This window comes from Chlorocebus sabaeus, chromosome 2, assembly GCF_047675955.1.
Source record: "Chlorocebus sabaeus isolate Y175 chromosome 2, mChlSab1.0.hap1, whole genome shotgun sequence".
Taxonomy (NCBI): Eukaryota; Metazoa; Chordata; class Mammalia; order Primates; family Cercopithecidae; genus Chlorocebus; species Chlorocebus sabaeus.
In genome coordinates this window covers 12,429,085-12,447,401 of record NC_132905.1, presented here as the reverse complement: position 1 = coordinate 12,447,401, position 18,317 = coordinate 12,429,085, and the positions used below count along the sequence as shown (strand labels likewise).

At 47.6% G+C, this 18,317-nt stretch overlaps 1 protein-coding gene across 1 annotated transcript in view; it reads right to left on the bottom strand.

Annotated features, from left to right (window-relative positions):
* ATP9A (ATPase phospholipid transporting 9A (putative)) overlaps positions 1-18,317 on the bottom strand; it is a 169,251-nt gene that overhangs the window by 83,777 nt on the left and 67,157 nt on the right. Inside the window, exons 6-9 of the mRNA XM_073005782.1 lie at positions 17,858-17,909; positions 15,781-15,875; positions 11,275-11,355; positions 9,588-9,663 (exon numbers count right to left, since the gene is read on the bottom strand). Coding sequence (XP_072861883.1) covers positions 9,588-9,663; positions 11,275-11,355; positions 15,781-15,875; positions 17,858-17,909 — 304 coding nt within the window. The remainder of the gene's footprint in view (positions 1-9,587; positions 9,664-11,274; positions 11,356-15,780; positions 15,876-17,857; positions 17,910-18,317) is intronic.

Below are 18,317 nucleotides of genomic sequence, written 5' to 3'. Positions count from 1 at the left end.
AGGGAGTGTCTCCCACACCTGGCCTGGCCAACCTTGATGCCATCAAATGCTGCTGAAAATGGCCTTTCCCATCCCATGCCTTCTTGTGCTCAGGACACAGGCTCTGCCTCCACAAGATCCAAACCCCAGCCTTGTCCTCAGTGAGGCCACCACCACCTGGAGAGGATGCACACAACGGATACGCATTGGCTTGGTCTGCACGGTGCTTTCAAGGTTCTGAATAACTGGCCACTTTTAAATTCAGGAGCTTGCCTGTTAAAAAAAAAAAAAAAAAAAGAGGCCAGGCACAGCGGCTCCCACCTGTAATCCCAGCACTTTGGGAGGCTGAGGCAGGTGGATCACCTGAGGTCAGGAGATCTCAGGTTGAGACCAGCCTGGCCAACGTGGCAAAACCCCGTCTCTACTAAAAATATAAAAATCAGCCCGGTGTGGTGGCACATGCCTATAATCCCAGCTACTTGGGAGGCTGAGGCAGGAGAACTGCTTGAACCCGGGAGGCGGAGGTTGCAGTGAGCCAATATCATGCCACTGCACTCCAGCCTGGGTGACGGACTGAGACTCTGTCTAGGAAAAATAAAAGAAAAAAAAATCTTAAAAAAGAGATCTCTGGCTTTTCCTGGAAGAGTGGAAGACCTGATGACACTGAGTCCACGTTCCTCATGCTACACCCAGTGAGTGTTGAAGAACAACCACTTCTTAGGCACATGCTCTGAGCTCACCATGGTCCCCATCCGCCACTATCCACTCCTTTAAATCCCCTGCCCAATTTGTAACTGTTGACCCGAAAGTATCCACCCCTAGGCCTCTGGTCCCCTCCTTCCCCTGCTGTCACCTCTGCAGTCCCTCCTTGCTCTCAAGGTTCTCTTCACTCCCACCCTCTGCAGCCTGCAGGCCACGCAGCCCTTTCCATTCTCCCAGCCAGTGTCCATCTGGTTTCTCCAAAAGGCCAAGAGGTCACGGTCAGGCATTTCACGGAGTTCTACTGACCCTCTGGAACAGTGTGGTGCTGCATTGGGGTCAGGGCTATTCTGTGACCCCTTTGTTCCTTATCCACGACAAAATAAATGCTGAACCCGAGAATCAGCATTTGGAAATTTTTTTTTTTTTTTGAGACGGAGTCTCACTCTGTCGCCCAGGCTGGAGTGCAGTGGCATGATCTCGGCTCACTGCAAGCTCCGCCTCCCGGGTTCACATCATTCTCCTGCCTCAGCCTCCCGAGTAGCTGGGACTACAAGTGCCCGCCACCACGCCCAGCTAATTTTTTGTATTTTTAGTAGAGATGGGGTTTCACCGTGTTGGCCAGGATGGTCTCCATCTCCTGACCTCGTGATCCGCCCACCTCGGCCTCCCAAAGTGCTGAGATTACAGGCGTGAGCCACCACGCCCGGCTGGAAATTTTTATAGCAATTAAATACTGCTGCAATATTCGGGCAAGTGATCAGAGGAGTCGTCTCATCAAATGGGGTATAGACCATGGAGGCACTATCAAACTGTTGTGGGCCGGGTGCGGTAGCTCACGCTTATATTCCCAGCACTTTGGGAGGCTGAGGCAGGTGGATCACTTGAGGTCAGGAGTTCGAGACCAGCCTGGCCAACATGGTGAAATCCCGTCTCCACTAAAAATATAAAAATTATGCAGGCGTGGTGATGGGTGCCTGTAATCCCAGCTACTGGGGAGGCCAACGCAGAAGAATAGCTTGAACCCCGGAGGTGGAGGTAGCAGTGAGCCGAGCTCGCACCACTGCACTCTAGCCTGAGTGACAGAGTGAGACTGTCTCAAAAAAAAAAAATCTGTTGTGGCAAGGTGCACATAGTGTGGCTGCATATTACTCATGCACAGAGGCAGGACCACAGATTAATCTTCTACACAATAGGGGGAAAACCCAACAAACCGGTCCCCCTCCACTAAAAGCCTGAGAAGAACTGGTGCTCTAGCCCTGTTCTTCTCACCTTCTAAGAGGTGGCTGTTCCTCAACCTGGGCTCTGTAACATTCAGGCCACCTTCTCTGCCAAGCCCCTGATCCTCCTCCATCCCTTCCCTTATCCATCACTCTTGTGCTGCCTCAGCCTTGCAGGCCTGCATTGGCTACCATGGCAACCACATCTTCTACAAACTGATGCCAGCTGATGCAGCTGGATCTCAGCACTGCTTGGCAAGCTTTTTTTTCTTTTTTTTTAAACTTCCAACAGGTAACAGCAGACCTGTTATCTGTAATCTGTAACCGAGAGGCAGGAGTTACATCCTATAGGGAACACAGAAGTGAAATCTCACATAATTAAGATGACTCTTGCTGGCTGTTTCTTGTGTTGAGAACTAGAAGGCAATGGCTTATGTTTACATTAGAATCAGAGGGCAATTCGATGTCTACTCAGTGAGATGCAGGGGAAACTGAGGCCAATTAAGGAAGCAGTCAATGCCCAGATGCTCATACTGACTCCAAATCATACACCCACTAAGGGGCAGGGCAGGCAATGCCATCAGATCACTACTGTGCTCTCTCTCCCCTACTCACCCTCCAAAATAACCGAGCACACAGAGAGGAATTCAGACAAGGGATCTTTAACTCCACAAGGCATCTCCCATGAACTGTCTGAAATATCTTTCCTCTTCAAGATGCCAGTTTGCCTTCCACTGTCCTCCTCCCAGGAGATGACCTCTCCAAGGCATGTGACCTTGAGCAAGTTGCTTAGCCTGAGGCTCAGTGCCTCATCCCATTAAATGTCCTCGTGTAATGTTATGAGACCAAATCAAGAGAATGGCAGCAAAACAGTTCGTCGATTAAAAGTAACTGATAATGAAGACGTAATTAGTACTGCTCATCTCTGAGATTAAGACTGACAAGGGGCCCTTCCAACATTGCTCCTTCCACCTCAGGAGTCTCTGCATTTTCAGCTCAACTATTTTCCTTTTTACTGGTTTCAGAGGAAATACAAAAAACTCTCTCCCATTTCTTCTATAGCCCATCCTAAATTTCTTTCTTTTTTTTTTTTTTTTTTTTGAAGAGTCTCACTGTGTCGCCTAGGCTGGAGTGCAGTGGTGCAATTTCGGCTCACTGCAAGCTCCACTTCCCAGGTTCAAGCAATTCTCCTGCCTCAGCCTCCCAAGTAGCTGGGACTACAGGTGCACGCTACCACGCCTGGCTAATTTTTGTATTTTTAGTAGAGATGGGGTTTCACCATGTTGGTCAGGCTGGTCTCGAACTCCTGACCTCAAGTGATCCACCCGCCTCAGTCTCCCAAAGTGCTGAGATTACAGGCGTGAGCCACACGCGTGGCCTCCATCTTAAACTTCCAATAAACCATAAATCCCACGTTGTGGGCACAGGCATCTGTCTCTTAAGGCACTACCACAGCACTGGGACCGGCAATGGATCTCAGCACAGAACAGGTGTGCTCTTGCTACACGAAAAGGAGGAAGGAAGAAGAAAATCACCAGAAGGAAAAACAAACAGGCATATGAAAATGCATTTATTACTAAAATGTTAACATTTTCAGTAGCCAAGGTGGTGGTTACCCTTGGGCGGGCGTGGGGGAGCTAGAAGGGAGTGGAGGGGAGCTTCTTCAGGGCTGGGAAGTGGTAACACCCTGTTCCTTGATCTGGGTGCTAGCCACACAAATGTTAACCGTGTTAAAATCCATCAAGCACAGGGTGGAAGGAGGGTGAGGATCAGAGAACACTACCTACTGGGTACTATGCTAACTGCCTGGGTGACAATACCATCTGTACACCAAACCCCCGCAACGTGCAATTTGCCCATGTGACAAACCTGCACGTGTACCCCCAAACCTAAAACAAAAGTTGGAAAGAAAAAAAAAATCCACCAAATAGTAGGTTTAGGATTTTCTGTGTAGGTACTATCCTTCCACAAAAGGTTTAGAAAAGAAGAAATGGTGAACTGTCCACAAAAAATGAAGTACATCCTATTCATGTGGCTGTCTAGTAAGGAGACAGGCACGTGACAGGCAGTCATGAATTTCCAGCCCCGCCTACGCCAGATGAAACAGGACATGACAACGTTACCCTCATCTTGTTCTCATCACCTTTAACACCTCTCTATCCCACCCAAAGACACAAGCATTTGACACAGACATCCTCTACTCTAAAGTGTGTTGCTTTTCATTGTATCTTTTTTTTTTTTTTTTTTTTTTTGAGACAGAGTTTCCTCCCTGTGGCCCAGGCTTGGGGTGCAACGACGCGCCTGTAGTCCCAGCTACTCGGGAGGCTGAGGCCAGAGAATGGCATGAACCTGGGAGGCGGAGCTTGCAGTGAGCCAAAATCACACCATTGCACTCCAACCTGGGCGACTGAGCAAGATTCCATCTCAGAAAAAAATGGTGCAACTTCTGCTTCCCGGGTTTAAGTGATTCTCCCACCTCAGCCTCCTGAGTAGCTGAGATTACAGGCACGTGCCACCACACCCAGCTAATTTTTTGTATTTTTACTAGAGACGGGGTTTTACCATGTTGGCCAGGCCGGTCTTGAACTCCTGACCTCAGGTGATTCACCCACATTGGCCTCCCAAAGTGCTGGGAGGCCTGAGTCACTGCATTCAAGACGAGCCTGACCAACATGGTAAAACCTCATCTTTACTAAAAATACAAAAAATTAGCCAGGCATGCTGGCTCACACCTGTAATCCTAGAACTTTGGGAGGCTAAGGCGGGCGGATCACGAGGTCAGGAGATCGAGACCACCCTGGCTAACACAGTGAAACCCCATCCCTACTAAAAATACAAAAAAATTAACCGGCCTGGTGGCGGGCGCCTGTAGTCCCAGCTACTTCGGAGGCTGAGGCAGAAGAATGGCGTGAACCTGGGAGGCGGAGCTTGCAGTGAGCCAAAATCACGCCACTGCACTCCAGCCTGGGCGACTAAGCAAGACTCCATCTCAGAAAATAATAATAATAAATAATAAGAAGAAGAAGAAGAAGAAGAAATAGGGTCTTGCTCTGTCACCCAAACTGGAGTACACTGGTGATCACAGCTCACTGCAGCCTTGACCTCCAAGCTCAAGCAATCCTCCCACCTCAGCCTCCTATATAGCTAGGACCAAAGTCACACAACACGACACCTGGATAATGTTTTCTTTTGTTTTTTTAATTTATTGTTTTTTGAGACAGAGTCTCACTCTGTCACCCAGGCTGGAGTGCAGTAGCATGACCTCGGCTCACTGCAAGCTCCATCTCCCGGGTTCACACCATTCTCCTGCCTCAGCCTCCCACATAGCTGGGACTACGGTGCCTGCCACCAGGCTGGCTAATTTTTTGTATTTTTAGTAGGGACAGGGGGTTCACTGTGTTAGCCAGGATGGTCTCGATCTCCTGACATTGTGATCCGCGCGCCTCAGCCGCCCAAAGTGCTGGGATTATAGGCATGAGCCATCGTGCCCGGCCATGTTTTATTTTTTGTAGAGATGAGTTTTCATCATGTTGCCTAGGCTGGTCTCAAACTCCTGAACTCAAGCAATCCTCCTGCCTTGGTCTCCCAAAGTGCTAGGATTACAGGTGTGAGCTACTGCGCCCAGCCTCATTTTACACTTTCATGCCCCGTAAGGCTGCTTGTTCACACAGGGCCAGACACGCAGACTGGGCCTAAAGGTCTGGAGCCTGGAGTCTGACCTAAGGTAGTATTCCCTTGCCAGTTAGTTCTCCTAACTCTATTCCTTAAACCAAGTATTTTAATGTAAGACTATATAAACACTCCAAAAAAAGTCAGTGGATATTTTTATAATTTTAGAGCAGAGAAAATTTTCTTAGCATGGCACAAAAAACAGAAACCATAAACAAAAGAGCCCAGCCTGGGCAACATGGCAAAACTCCGTCTCTACAAAACACACAAAAAGTTAGCCAGGTGTGGTGAGGTGTGCCTACAGTCCCAGCTATTCAGGAGGCTGAGGTGGGAGAATCATTTGAACCCAGGAGGTCGAGGCTGCAGTGAGCCCTGATCATGTCACTGCACTACAACCCGGGTGACAGATCAAGACCCTGTCTTGAAAAGAAAAAAAGATCAATAGGTCTGACTAGATAAAAACTGCAAACTTTAGTTCCAAAATACTAATGAGATCAAGTGAAACAGTCATTGCAATTAAGTCAACGAATAAAAGATTAATATTCTTATGACATAAACAATTCTTACAAATTATTTTTTAAAAGCCCATAAGCAGAAAAAATGGACACAGTACACAAACTGGCCATTCACACATATATTTAAGAAAATACAAATAAATAGTAAACATAAAGGAAGATGTTTGTACAAATAATTTTTCTAAAGGCAAATCAATATGTTAACATTTGTCCAATATCTATCACATGGGCAAAAATTAAAAAGTCAGACAAACACACTGCTGGCTAGGTACACATATAAGTTAAGACTATCAGGTGCCAGGAGGCAGTCTGGAGAATGGCATGTAACCGGGAGGTGGAGGTTGCAGTGAGCCAAGATCACGCCACTGCACTCTAGCCTGGGCGACAGTGAGAGACTCCGTCACAAAAAAAAAAAAAAAAGATTATCAGGAGAAGAGGCAAGTTTGCTGGGTGAATCAAAACATAAAATGCATATGCCCTTCCAACAGCAATCCTGTTTCTATGAAAACATAGGCACATGTCTGTAATCTCAGCACTTTAAGAGGCCGAGGCAGGTGGATCATGAGGTCAGGAGTTTGAGACCAGCCTGAGAAACATGGTGAAATCTCATCTCTACTAAAAATACAAAAACAATTAGCTGGGCGTGGTGGCAGGCCCCGTAATCCCAGCTACTTGGGAGGCTGAGGCAGGAGAATCACTTGAACCCGGGAAGGTGGAGGTTGCAGTGAGCTGAGATCACGACACTACACTCCAGCCTGGGAAAGGAGGAGGAGGAAAGGACAGGACAGGACAGGAAAGGACAGGACAGGACAGGAAATGAAATGAAAAAATGTAGGCAATATAAAAATTTAAAATTTCCATATGGTAAAAGAAAATAAAGCCCATCACAAACAAAAACAAAAGACAAACAAAAAACTGAAAAAATATTTATAATCCACAACAAGTGTAAGTTTGAGATTCTTTCCTCTATAAGGCATTCTAACAAAGTAATGAGAAAAAGAACTACAAAGGAAAGCAGATAGACCAGAATATTAAGAATTAGCTTGCAGGTAGAAAGACATTCAACTATATTTGCAATTAAATCAAAATTAAAACAGTAGGCTGGGCGTGGTGGCTCATGCCTGTAACCCCAGCACTTTGGGAGGCCGAGGCGGGCAGATCACCTGAGGTCAGGAGTTCGAGACTAGCCTGGCCAACATGGTGAAATCCCACCTTTACTAAAAATACAAAAATTAGCTGGGGGTAGTTGCACACACCTGTAATCCCAGCTACTGGAGAGGCTGAGGCAGAAGAATCATTTGAACCCGGGAGGCGGAGGTTGCAGTGAACCAAGATGGGTGCCACTGCACTCCAGCCTAGGTGACAGAGACAGAGAGACTCCGTCCTTTTTTTTTTTTTTTTTTTTAAAGCCAACTAGTAACTTACAAAGAAACAAAACAGACAGATGCAAAGATGAACACCTGCCAGGTAATCTAGGAAATTCAAACTGAATGAGATACTTATTTTTCAGTCAAATTATCAAAGAATAAAATGTAATTAATTGTTTGTTAATAAATGACTTGAAAGTGGGAAAAAATTGGTTCAGGTGACGTGGGTGGAAAGTGGCGAAGAGGGGCGGGATGTGAGCATCTGCATGCTACGTGGCCTGGGTGGCTGCGCCCAGGCGTGGCCCAGGCATGACCGTGCAGAATGTCTCGCTCTTTAGTCATCAGGGGGCCTGAGAGATGTTCCAAAGTATGATGAAAACAAAGGCAGGCAGTGGAAATAAAATGTGGCAAAAAAACCTCAAGGGAGAGTGCATCTCTGCCTATTTGTATTAAGTAGTGCACATGTGGATGGTGACACATGGTACTCTGGGGATAGTTTGTGCTGCTTCATTCCCTCTCCTTGCCACACAGGATCCTAATCGAGTGTCTACTGGACTAAAGAGCGACAAAGAAGGAACAGGCAAGGTGGTTTACACCTACGATCCCAGCATTTTGGCTGAAGCAGAAGGATCACTTGAGTCCGAGAGTTTGAGACCAGCCTGGGGAACAGTGAGACCGCCATCTCTAAAAAAGTACTTAAAAATTAGCTCGGCATGGTGGCATGCACTTGTAGTCCCAGCTGTATGGGAGGCTGAGGCAGGAGGACTGCTTGAGCCCAGGAGTTAGAGGCTGCAGCGAGCCATGATTGCACCCCTGCACTCCAGCCTGGGTGACAGAATGAGACCCTGTCTCAAAAGAAAAAAAAAAAAAAAAATGAATGAATGAATGAATGAAAGAGAGAAGCAACCAGCAGAGGAAAATGGCTTGATGGTAGGGAGTGGAGAATACTATGTTTGAAGAATGGAAAAAATTGATTCCTCTAATAGTAAAGACAGAAAGTCACCAGCAGTAGAATTATAACACTAATTAAACTATTAAGTTAATGATATCACCAAATGTAAGAAAATGATGGCTACATAGTAAGTTCTGTTTCTGGAGCAAAGTGCCTGGGTTCAAGTTCCAACTCTGCCTTTTACCTGCTGTGTGACCTCGAAGCAAGTTACTTAACCTCACTCAGCCTCAGTTCCGTCATCTGCAGAATGGGCATAATATGAATAATAGTATCTACCCTCACGGTGCCTTTAGGAGGGTTAAGTGCAGTGTGTAAAACACATAAGCACCCAGCACAGGGCCTGACACATGGGCTGCACGCCGCTGATGTTAACCACTGCTATCAGGGGTCATATTCAGCCCATGCAGTCAGGATCAGTATCATCCCAGCACTGAAAGACACCAATGGGCCGGGCGCAGTGGCTCACATCTGTAATCCCAGCACTTAGGGAGGCTGAGGTGGGTGAATCACTTGAGGTCAGAAGTTTGAGACCAGCCTGGCCAACATGGTGAAATCCCATCTCTACTAAAACTACAAAAATTAGCCAGCGTGCTGGTACGGGCCTGTAATTCCAGCTACTTGGGAGACTGAGACACAAGAATTGCTTGAACCCGGGGGGCAGAGGTTACAGTGAGCCAAGATTGTGCCACTGTGCTCCAGCCTAGGTGACAGAGTAAGACTTTGTCTCAAAAAAAGAGAAAAAGAAAAAGAAAGGCACCAGTATCTACTTCCTCTTGGTGTTTAAACACAGAAGCTCCAGCTCAATCAGGCCCACGCCCTTTCCTAGGGCCCCAGCGCCGGCAGTCCCAGCGCAACATACCCTACAAACACAACCTCCAGCCAGAACATCCAGGCTGCCTCCAGCTCTGGGACAGATTAGAATGTCAATCTGAAGAGGCAATTACAGCTATTCCCAGCGTGGACGCTGCAAAAAGGTCCACAGGCCATGCCAGCTTCTCCCCCAGGCGTCTCTAAGTGTCCGAGCTGCAATTAGATGTCAGTTTAATTCCCTGGAGGTGTCGGAACAAGTGGAAAATGCCATTTGAACGAGCACTCATTTTTCCAACTGACAGATGATTATTCTAATTACGAAAGGATTTTCTTTCCTTTTCAAATTGCTACCACATTCCTCGAAATGACGCCTTACCTGATGCGACCACGGTGCCAGCCCACAGCGTGTTCTCTATGCTCAGGCTCTCGCTGATCGGGGGGTCGCTGTCTTCCTGGAAAAGACCAAACGGACACACGTTCACCCCGCACGGCTTCCCTGGAATCCACAGGCAGCTTCTAGCCTGGTCCGCTCACGATAGAAAGAGAGGATGCCCCTGAGGAAACTGGGGGCCCGGTTTGGAAGCCGATGGCTCCACCATGAGGGGAGGGCCGAGCTCTTCCACCACTGCCCTTGGGGTTTTCATCTCCCACAGAAATACATGAAAAAGTTGGCCTGTGATTTAAGAAGCGCAGGCCTCTCAGCACTGAAAAATGTTTTACGAGGTAAGAATCAAAACGTAAAAGCAAACCAATCAGGCCGTTTGCAGGGCAACTTTGTTTGTGGCTTATAGAAAGAGAACGTGGACAATGTAATGTGGGTTCTAGAAATCTGTTGACCCATATTCCTAAAATAATTTTTTTTTTTTTTTGAGACAGAGTCTCACTCTGCCGCCCAGGCTGGAGTACAGTGGCGCGATCTTGGTCCACTGCAACCTCCACCTCCCAGGTTCAAGCAATTCTCCTGACCTCAGGAGATCCACCCACCTCAGTCTCCCGAAGTGCTGGGATTACAGGTGTGAGCCACCATGCCAGGCCTCCTAAAACAAATTAAATCCAAGTTTAATTTCTCTTCTGAAAGGTCTGGAAGTGGCTTAAAAATTATGAAAACGGCAGATAGGATTTGTATGAATAAAAGAGGATGAAAGTTGGGTGTGGTGGCTCACGCCTGTAATCCCAACACTTTGAGAGGCCAAGGTGGGTGGATCACCTGAGGTCAGGAGTTCGAGACCAGCCTGGCCAACATGGTGAAACCCTGTCTCTACTAAAAATACAAAAAATTAGCCAGGCGTGGTGATGCACGCCTGTAATCCCAGCTACTCAGGAGGCTGAGGCAGGAGAATCGCTTGAACCCGGGAGGCAGAGGTTCCAATGAGCCGAGATCACGCCACTGCACTCCAGCCTGGGTGACAGAAGGAGACTGTCTCAAAAAAAAAAAAAAAAAAGGCCAGGCGCGGTGGCTCACGCCTCTAATCCCAGCGCTTTGGGAGGCCGAGGCGGGCAGATCACGAGGTCAGGAGATCGAGACTATCCTGGCTAACAGTGAAAACCTGTCTCTACTAAAAATACAAAAAACTAACCAGGCATGGTGGCAGGTGCCTGTAGTCCTAGCTATTCAGGAGGCTGAGGCAGGAGAATGGCGTGAACCTGGGACACGCAGCTTGCAGTGAGCCGAGATCACACCACTGCACTCCAGCCTGGGCGACAGAGCGAGACTCCATCTCAAAAAAAACAAAAACAAAAACAAAAACAAAAACAAAAACAGAGGACATAGATCCATCTGAAGGACAGAGAAAGAAAAACTGCTTTCAGACGTCAGCGTTCATGTGAATTACAGCAAAGCTTGGCTCTAAATTGTCGGGTCATTCAAGCCATTCCAAGGCCGGAAGAAAATTCCAGTGTGTCGACCTTACTGAGAAACAATATGTTGGCTTTCAAGGTGGTGCCTTCTTTACGTCCCTACCTGGCATTAAACTACTTCCTGACAAAGAACTATCAGTACTTCTCAGTCTTCATCCCTTACACACTCCCAGTGACAGGATCCTGTGTGAAGTAAGCTCACTTACTCGGGTAAAAGTTCCCACGAAGTTGTGAATGTCAATATTTGGCTCTTCCGCGTACACATATGATCGAATCTGAAGAAGGTCCTGTTCAACAGAAGTCACATTCGAGAGTCAAAACAAAATCACTTCACAATTCAAGACTTCAGGAGGCATCCACTATTTTTTAAAAGCAACTATATATCCCACACACAGCAAACAGGCCCTTAAAATTACAGGGAAGGTGGAAACAAGAGCAAAGTCCTCTGTTAAGTAAGTTTAGGAGTCGCTGCATACAGTATCTCCAGACACCCTGAGAGACTGTACAGTGAAGACCCTTGTTTCTCTATGTTCACCCAGCACTTTCCAGACTTGATGGGGTGACACTACACACCTATGAATACCCTGCAAAGTGGCAGATCCTCCTCTGCTAAATTCTGGCTTGCAAGACTTGTCTGTACCATTGAAAATACTCATTCAAGCTAGGCGTGGTGGCTCATGCCTGTAATCCCAGCACTTTGGGAGGATGAAGTGGGCGGATCACTTGAGGCCAGGAGTTCGAGACCAGCATGGCCAACATGTTGAAATCTTGTCTCTACTAAAAACACAAAAAAATTGGCTGGGCGTGGTGGCGCGTGCCTGTAATTGCAGCTACTCGGGAGGCTGAGGCAGGAGAATCACTTGAACCGAGGAGGCGGAGGTCGCAGTAAGCTGAAATCGTGCCACTGCACTCTAGCCTGGATGACAGAGCGAGACTCCATCTCAAAAAAAAAAAAAAAGAAAGAAAATACTCATTCAACAAATGATTACTGGCATCTACTCTGTATAAACCTCTTGGAAGAGCTGAAAAAGCAAGTAAGAACACCTCCCACCCATAAGGATGGCTGCTACCAAAACAAAAACAAAAACAAGTATGATGAAGAGGTGGAGAATCTGGAAGCCCTGTGCACTGTTGCTGGGAACGACAGATGTTGCAACAGCTATGGAAACAGCACAGCACTTCCTAAAAAAATTAATCAGAAAACTACCAAATAATCCAGCAATTCCACCTCCAGGTATACACCCAAAAGAACTGAAAGCAGGGACATGACGTGATCATCTGTCCACCCATGTATATAGCAGCATTATTCACAACAGCCAAGAAGTGGAAGCAAGTCAAACAAGCATCAGTGGATGAATGGATAAACAAAGTGTGGTCTGTCTCTAAATTTTTAATGAAATGAACTATCAACATTTAAAAATTTGAGTGATTTCACATGAAAATCTGGATTTCTGGGTGCTCTTTCGAAAACAATCAGATAGGCAAACTTGGCCAATAACGCCACTTGGCAACAAGGGTCAAGAGATGGTAGAGGCTACCAGCCACCCCTTCAGGCAGAGCCTGCACTCTTGCTAACTAACTAGGAGGCACCATATGCATACCGCCTCCGTGTATTCATAAGGCTCAGAGACACATTAAACGTGGAGTAGGGCCAGGCGCGGTGGCTCATGCCTGTAATCCCAGCACTGTGGGAGGCTAAGGCAGGTGGATCACCTGAGGTCAGGAGTTTGAGACCAGCCTGGCCAACATGGTGAAACCCCATCAACACAGAAATTAGCCGGGCGTGGTGGCTCAAGACTGTAGTCCCAGCTACTCGGAGGCTGAGGCAGGATAATCACTTGAATCCGGGAGGCAGAGGTTGCAGTGAGCTGAGATGGTTCCACTGCACTCCAGCCTGGGCAACAGAATAAGATTCTGTCTCAAAAAAAAAAAAGAAAGGCCAGGTGCGGTGGCTCACACCTATAATCCAAGCACTTTGGGAGGCTGAGGCGGGTGGATCACGAGGTCAGGAGATTGACGCCATCTTGGCTAACACGGTGAAACCCTGTCTCTACTAAAACTACAAAATATTAGCTAGGTGGGGTGGCGGGCACCTATAGTCCCAGTTACTCGGGAGGCTGAGGCAGGAGAATGGCGTGAACCCAGGATACAGAGCTTGCAGTGAACCGAGATCGCGCTACTGCACTCCAGCCTGGGTGACAGAGCGAGACTCCATCAAAAAAAAAAAAAAAAAGTGGAGGGTGAAAAAAACTGCAGAACAACGAATACAGTCTTATGCCATTTATGTGAAACCACATACCACAAACAAGTCTGCATTTGTATATTTATAAGTAAGTGCATTGAGAAACATCTGGAAAGACCACTATTGACTTCACATGACCCTTGATTCCCTCTGGGAAGAAGGTAAGATCTGAGGTAAAGGCTGTGAGCAGGACTTCTCACTTTTTCTTCCACAGCTTTCCATACAGTTGAACTATTTTTTAACAAGAATATACTCATGTATTAATCAGGTCATCATCTCATATAAATCTTTTTTTGTTTTTTTGAGACAGGGTCTCACTCTGTCACCCAGCCTGGAGTACAGTGGCACAATCTCGGCTCACTGCAACCTCCGCCTCCCAGGCTCAAGCCATCCTCCCAGCTCAGCATCCAGAGTAGCTGGGACGATAGGTGTGCGCTACCAGGCCTGGCTACTTTTTGTATTTTTTGTAGAGACAGGGTTTCACCACATTGCCCAGGATGGTCTCAAGCGATCTGCCTGCCTCGGCCTTCCAAAATGCTGGGATTATAGGCGTGAGCCACTGCGCCCAGCTCATATACATCTCATTATCTAAAATTGTGTTAAAATGCTGCTCCTCACAGAGACCACCCCCCAATAATCACACTAAGGCCGAGAGTTCCTTGACAACAAAGACAGGATCTCATCTTTCTCTGAAATCCAGCCCAAGCCTGGACCCAACGAGAGGCAAAGTGAGCGTGTATTAAACTGCGTCATGCTTCTAAAGCACGCACCAAGTAATGCAATCCCACGCTGCGGAATCTGCAGCACCTTCCCTTCCATGCCCCCCTAACCTGTCTCTAGAACAGATCTTTTAAATCGTTTTGAGGATCAGAATTCTGTCGTCAGGTTAGCTACACCTCACAGGCATGACGGTGGCTGCTACAAGTCCCCAGGGGCTCCTAGCCAGTAGTTAGAAACTCACTGTTCTAACATTCCTGGTTTAGGCCGGGCGCCGTGGCTCATGCCAGTAACCACAGCACTTTGGGAGGCTGAGGCAGGTGGATCAACTGAGGCCAGGAGTTTGAGACCATCCTGGCCAACACCGCGAAACCCTGCCTCTACTAAAAATACAAATATTAGCCGGGCGTGGTGGCGGGCGCCTGTAAACCCAGCTACTCAGGAGGCTGAGGCAGGAAAATTGCTTGAACCCAGGAGGTGGAAGTTGCAGTGAGCCGAGATCACGCCACTGTACTCCACCCTGGGCAAGAGTTAAGAGTCTGTCTCATAAATAAATAATAAAATAAAATTCCTGGTTTAAAATTAACAGTAATAATGGTGCTATTTCACTTTTTGTATTAGCCATGAAAAATCATTCATAGGGTGGCTACATTTCTTGTTATGTCAGTCCCACCAAGACGTGGACCTATCCTCCTCCCTCAGGGTACACAGTAAGGAGTGGCTTCGATCCATGTGATGTGAGTACAGGGGAAGCTTCTGTGTTCCACTTCAACCTTCCAGACCATGGTGGGGCACGCCAGTCACCGGTCACTTAAGTTACACTTGACCAACTACTGCGGCCATCCTCTCAGCCAGGGCCGGCACCCCGTCATGCACACTGGGGATACGGCAGAGAATACAACAGGCAGAGCCCACTCACAGGGACGCTGCCTGGAAGTGAGCGAAGTGGGGATGCAGGGAGAGGAGGGCAGAAAGAGCCTCTCCGATAAGGAGACTCGTGAGCAAAAGCTTAGTGGAGCGTGGAGATGACCTGCCAGGCAGACTCGCCAGAGATCAGAGGGCTCCCGGTGGAGGAAACGGCAACAGTAAACATCCAGGGACAGAATGACAGACCCGACAGGCTGGTAGGCAGAGGAGAGAAGGCCAGGCACTGAGGTCGCAGCCTCAGCAGAGAGACAAATGGGAAGGACCTGAAGATGACAGCAAGCACCGCAGAACCGATTCTCAGTAAGATGAGAAATCTTTGGAGGGTTTTTTTTTAATTTTATGATTATTACTTTTATTAGACACAGGTCTCACTATGCTGCCCAGGCTGGAGTGCAGTTGCTATTCCCAGGGACAATGACAGTTCACTAAAGCATCGAACCCATGGGCTTAAGCAATCCTCCTGACTCAGCCTCTTGAGGAGCTGGGACTACAGGTGCATGCCGCCAAGCCTGGCCTACCTTCGTAGGTTTTGAGCAGAGCAGTGATATGCTCTGGCTTACCCTTTAAATTTTGGTGAAGCACGTGGGCAAGGCTCCTTACGGTTTTCAGCTTCCCACAGGAGAGCTCACTGCCTACACTCAGGGTCTGCTTTTGGCCTGGCCACATCAGGGAAGCCAACTAATCCCAGGGGCTCTCCAGGACCCCACGTTCCCCCACCCGCCCCACTTCACAGTTGCTGTCCCATTCCTGGCCCCCAGGGTATTGAGTTTGAGAACCCTGCTAAGACAGGTTGCCAGCATGGGCTTCTGCAGGGAAAGCTACTCACGGCGGCCGTGGGGAGCCTCTGCGTGCAGGCCACGGGAAGCCGCAGCTTCCAGTCCGTCTCCCCATCCAGCTGATCCGTCCGCAAGAAGCATGACCCTGCGGGAAGGAAGTCAGGTGCTGTCACCTGCACCTCAAGCACCCTTCCCTCGGCAGCTCTGGGCAGCGTCTGCTCTGGTCCTTGTAAAAACAGCCAACCAATGGCCAGCGACCACAAGGGAAAATACATATCCTAACTCCCACTTCTTCCAAAATAAGCTCTGGGATCAGAAGGCTCAGAGTTCAAACCCTCACTCCACCACTCTCTCTCAGTGAGATCCCAGGCTAGTTTCTTGGCCTTGTTAAGCTGCAGTGTCTGTAAAATGTGGAGAAATGTAAACCTCGAAATCTTGCTGTAGAGATTCAGTGGAGAGATAGAACGGGGACCAGCACAGGGTGACCAGCATTCCTAGCTAGCTGGCCAGGCATCGCCAGCACCTTCTCAGGACCCAAACCACATGAGTGCAGGTCCAGGCTTTGCCACATACTAGCTTTGTGCCCTGGTAGTTGCCTATCCTCTCTGAGCCTCAGTTTCCTCATCTGTAAAAGTGGAGATAGGGACAGTCCTGACCCTGCAGAGATGTTGTGACAAAGAGGTGATTCGTGCACAGAGCTCAGAACAGCACCGATCGATCCAGGCAAGCACGAGGTCATTACGGGCTGGCACATTTCAGAGGTGTATCTTTCAGTCTGACACACAGATCCATGCAAGTAGTCAGCTGTACACTCCATCAGATACAGAACACACCCCATTCACGCCACTGCAGTTCAGTCTTTGAGAACTATTAACGTAGAACACACATAGTTTTGGTTTTTTTGTTTTTTTTTTTTAAGAAAAAAAGAGCATGTCAGGGGCCCTGATAACTCCATAATGCTCTGTTTTCACTAAATAGGACACAAGAACAAATTTGAAGACAAAGCCATAATTTTTCAAAGACTGTTTTAATCTAGTGCCTTTTACCTCCTGTCCTGATTACATATCAGTATATAATTTTACTTGTACTTTAATTCCATTAATAATGAAATACGTTGCAGCGTCCTCAAAGGAATACGAATGTAAATTTTTCACGTGTTCAGAAACCTCCAATCATGCCAGATAAGAGAAAAACAGCCTTATTTCCTCAGAACAGCTTAAATAACAAAAATTAAAACCAAGGCCATTTTGGCCAGTCGCGGTGGCTCACACCTGTAATTCCAGCACTTTGGGAGGCCGATGGATCACTTGAGGTCAGGAGTTCGAGACCAGCCTGGCCAACATGATGAAACCCCGTCCCTACTAAAAATATAAAAATTAGCCGGGCATGGTGGTGCACGGGAGGCTGAGGGAGGAGAATGGCTTGAACCCAGGAGGCAGAGGTTGCAGTAAGCTGAGATCATACCACAGCATTCCAGCCTGGGCGACAGAGCAAGACCCGGTCTCAAGAAAAAAAAAAAAAATTAAGGCAATTTTAGTAGACTGATAGGGTGGGCAGGCAATGGCAGCTGCCACCCTAGGGAACAACTGCAAGGAGTTAAAGGCCTTGTAGGAGACTTCAGAGATTCCCAGCCCGCAAACTCAGGCTACCATAAATAAATCAATAAGTGCTATGGACAAGGTCCCCGACTCATGAACAAAGGGCAGGAAAGACAGCCCCTTCTCCCCAGTTTCTATACTGCCCCCACTCATGACACATCTGCTGGTACCAGCTTAGAAGAGAGGATTTCTGTTTACTTCTACATGTTAGAGACACTTCCTCGTCCCAACTCCTGAGGCCGAGCTTAACACAGCCCGGAGAGGAAACCCAAGGCCACTGTATACGTGACTTGACCAGCTGTGAGTCAGCCGGTGTTCCACAAACTGTATTTGTTAACGACCAAAATCTATTGACTTTTAAACACCAACAACACTGTTTAAAAAGAACGGTCTCTTGAAAAAGATGCTTTTGATTTGCCTCCATGGCTCCAAAATGATAATCTACTTTGTGACATTTTCAAATGATTATTTTACCAAATTACCACTGAAAGGTTAATGGTTATTTTCCAAATTGATCTCAGATGTTTACCGTTTTTTTCTGATGTCCTCAGGAAGATCATGTCGGCAGGGACCCGCTGGTTCTGTGTTATGAAAAGAAAGACTGTTACTGTGAGTGAATGACCATGTGCTGGGTGGGGGGAGGGAGGGTTTCCGCCCCCACCCCCAACCCCTCCTTGGGTTGTGGGTGGGGAGGGGGACTGAAACTCACAGCCTCTTTTAAGTTTCTGCCTTTGTCAAAGACAGATTTGGGGATTTATTTTGAATCTGAAAAATCTTGCACACTGCTGCTACTTTACTAATCCCCTATCAAAATCTTATCTTGGAAAGAGAGCTTCTAGTTTTCTGGCGAATTCAACCATTACCTCCCCAAATCCCAAAAGTCTGCCTCCCCAGCTGGCTCTCTTCCAGGCTGTCTGCTGAGACTCAAGACAGACCCTCCGCTCATGCTTTCTGCTTCTACCAACTTCCCAGCTTGATGTTTGGCTTTT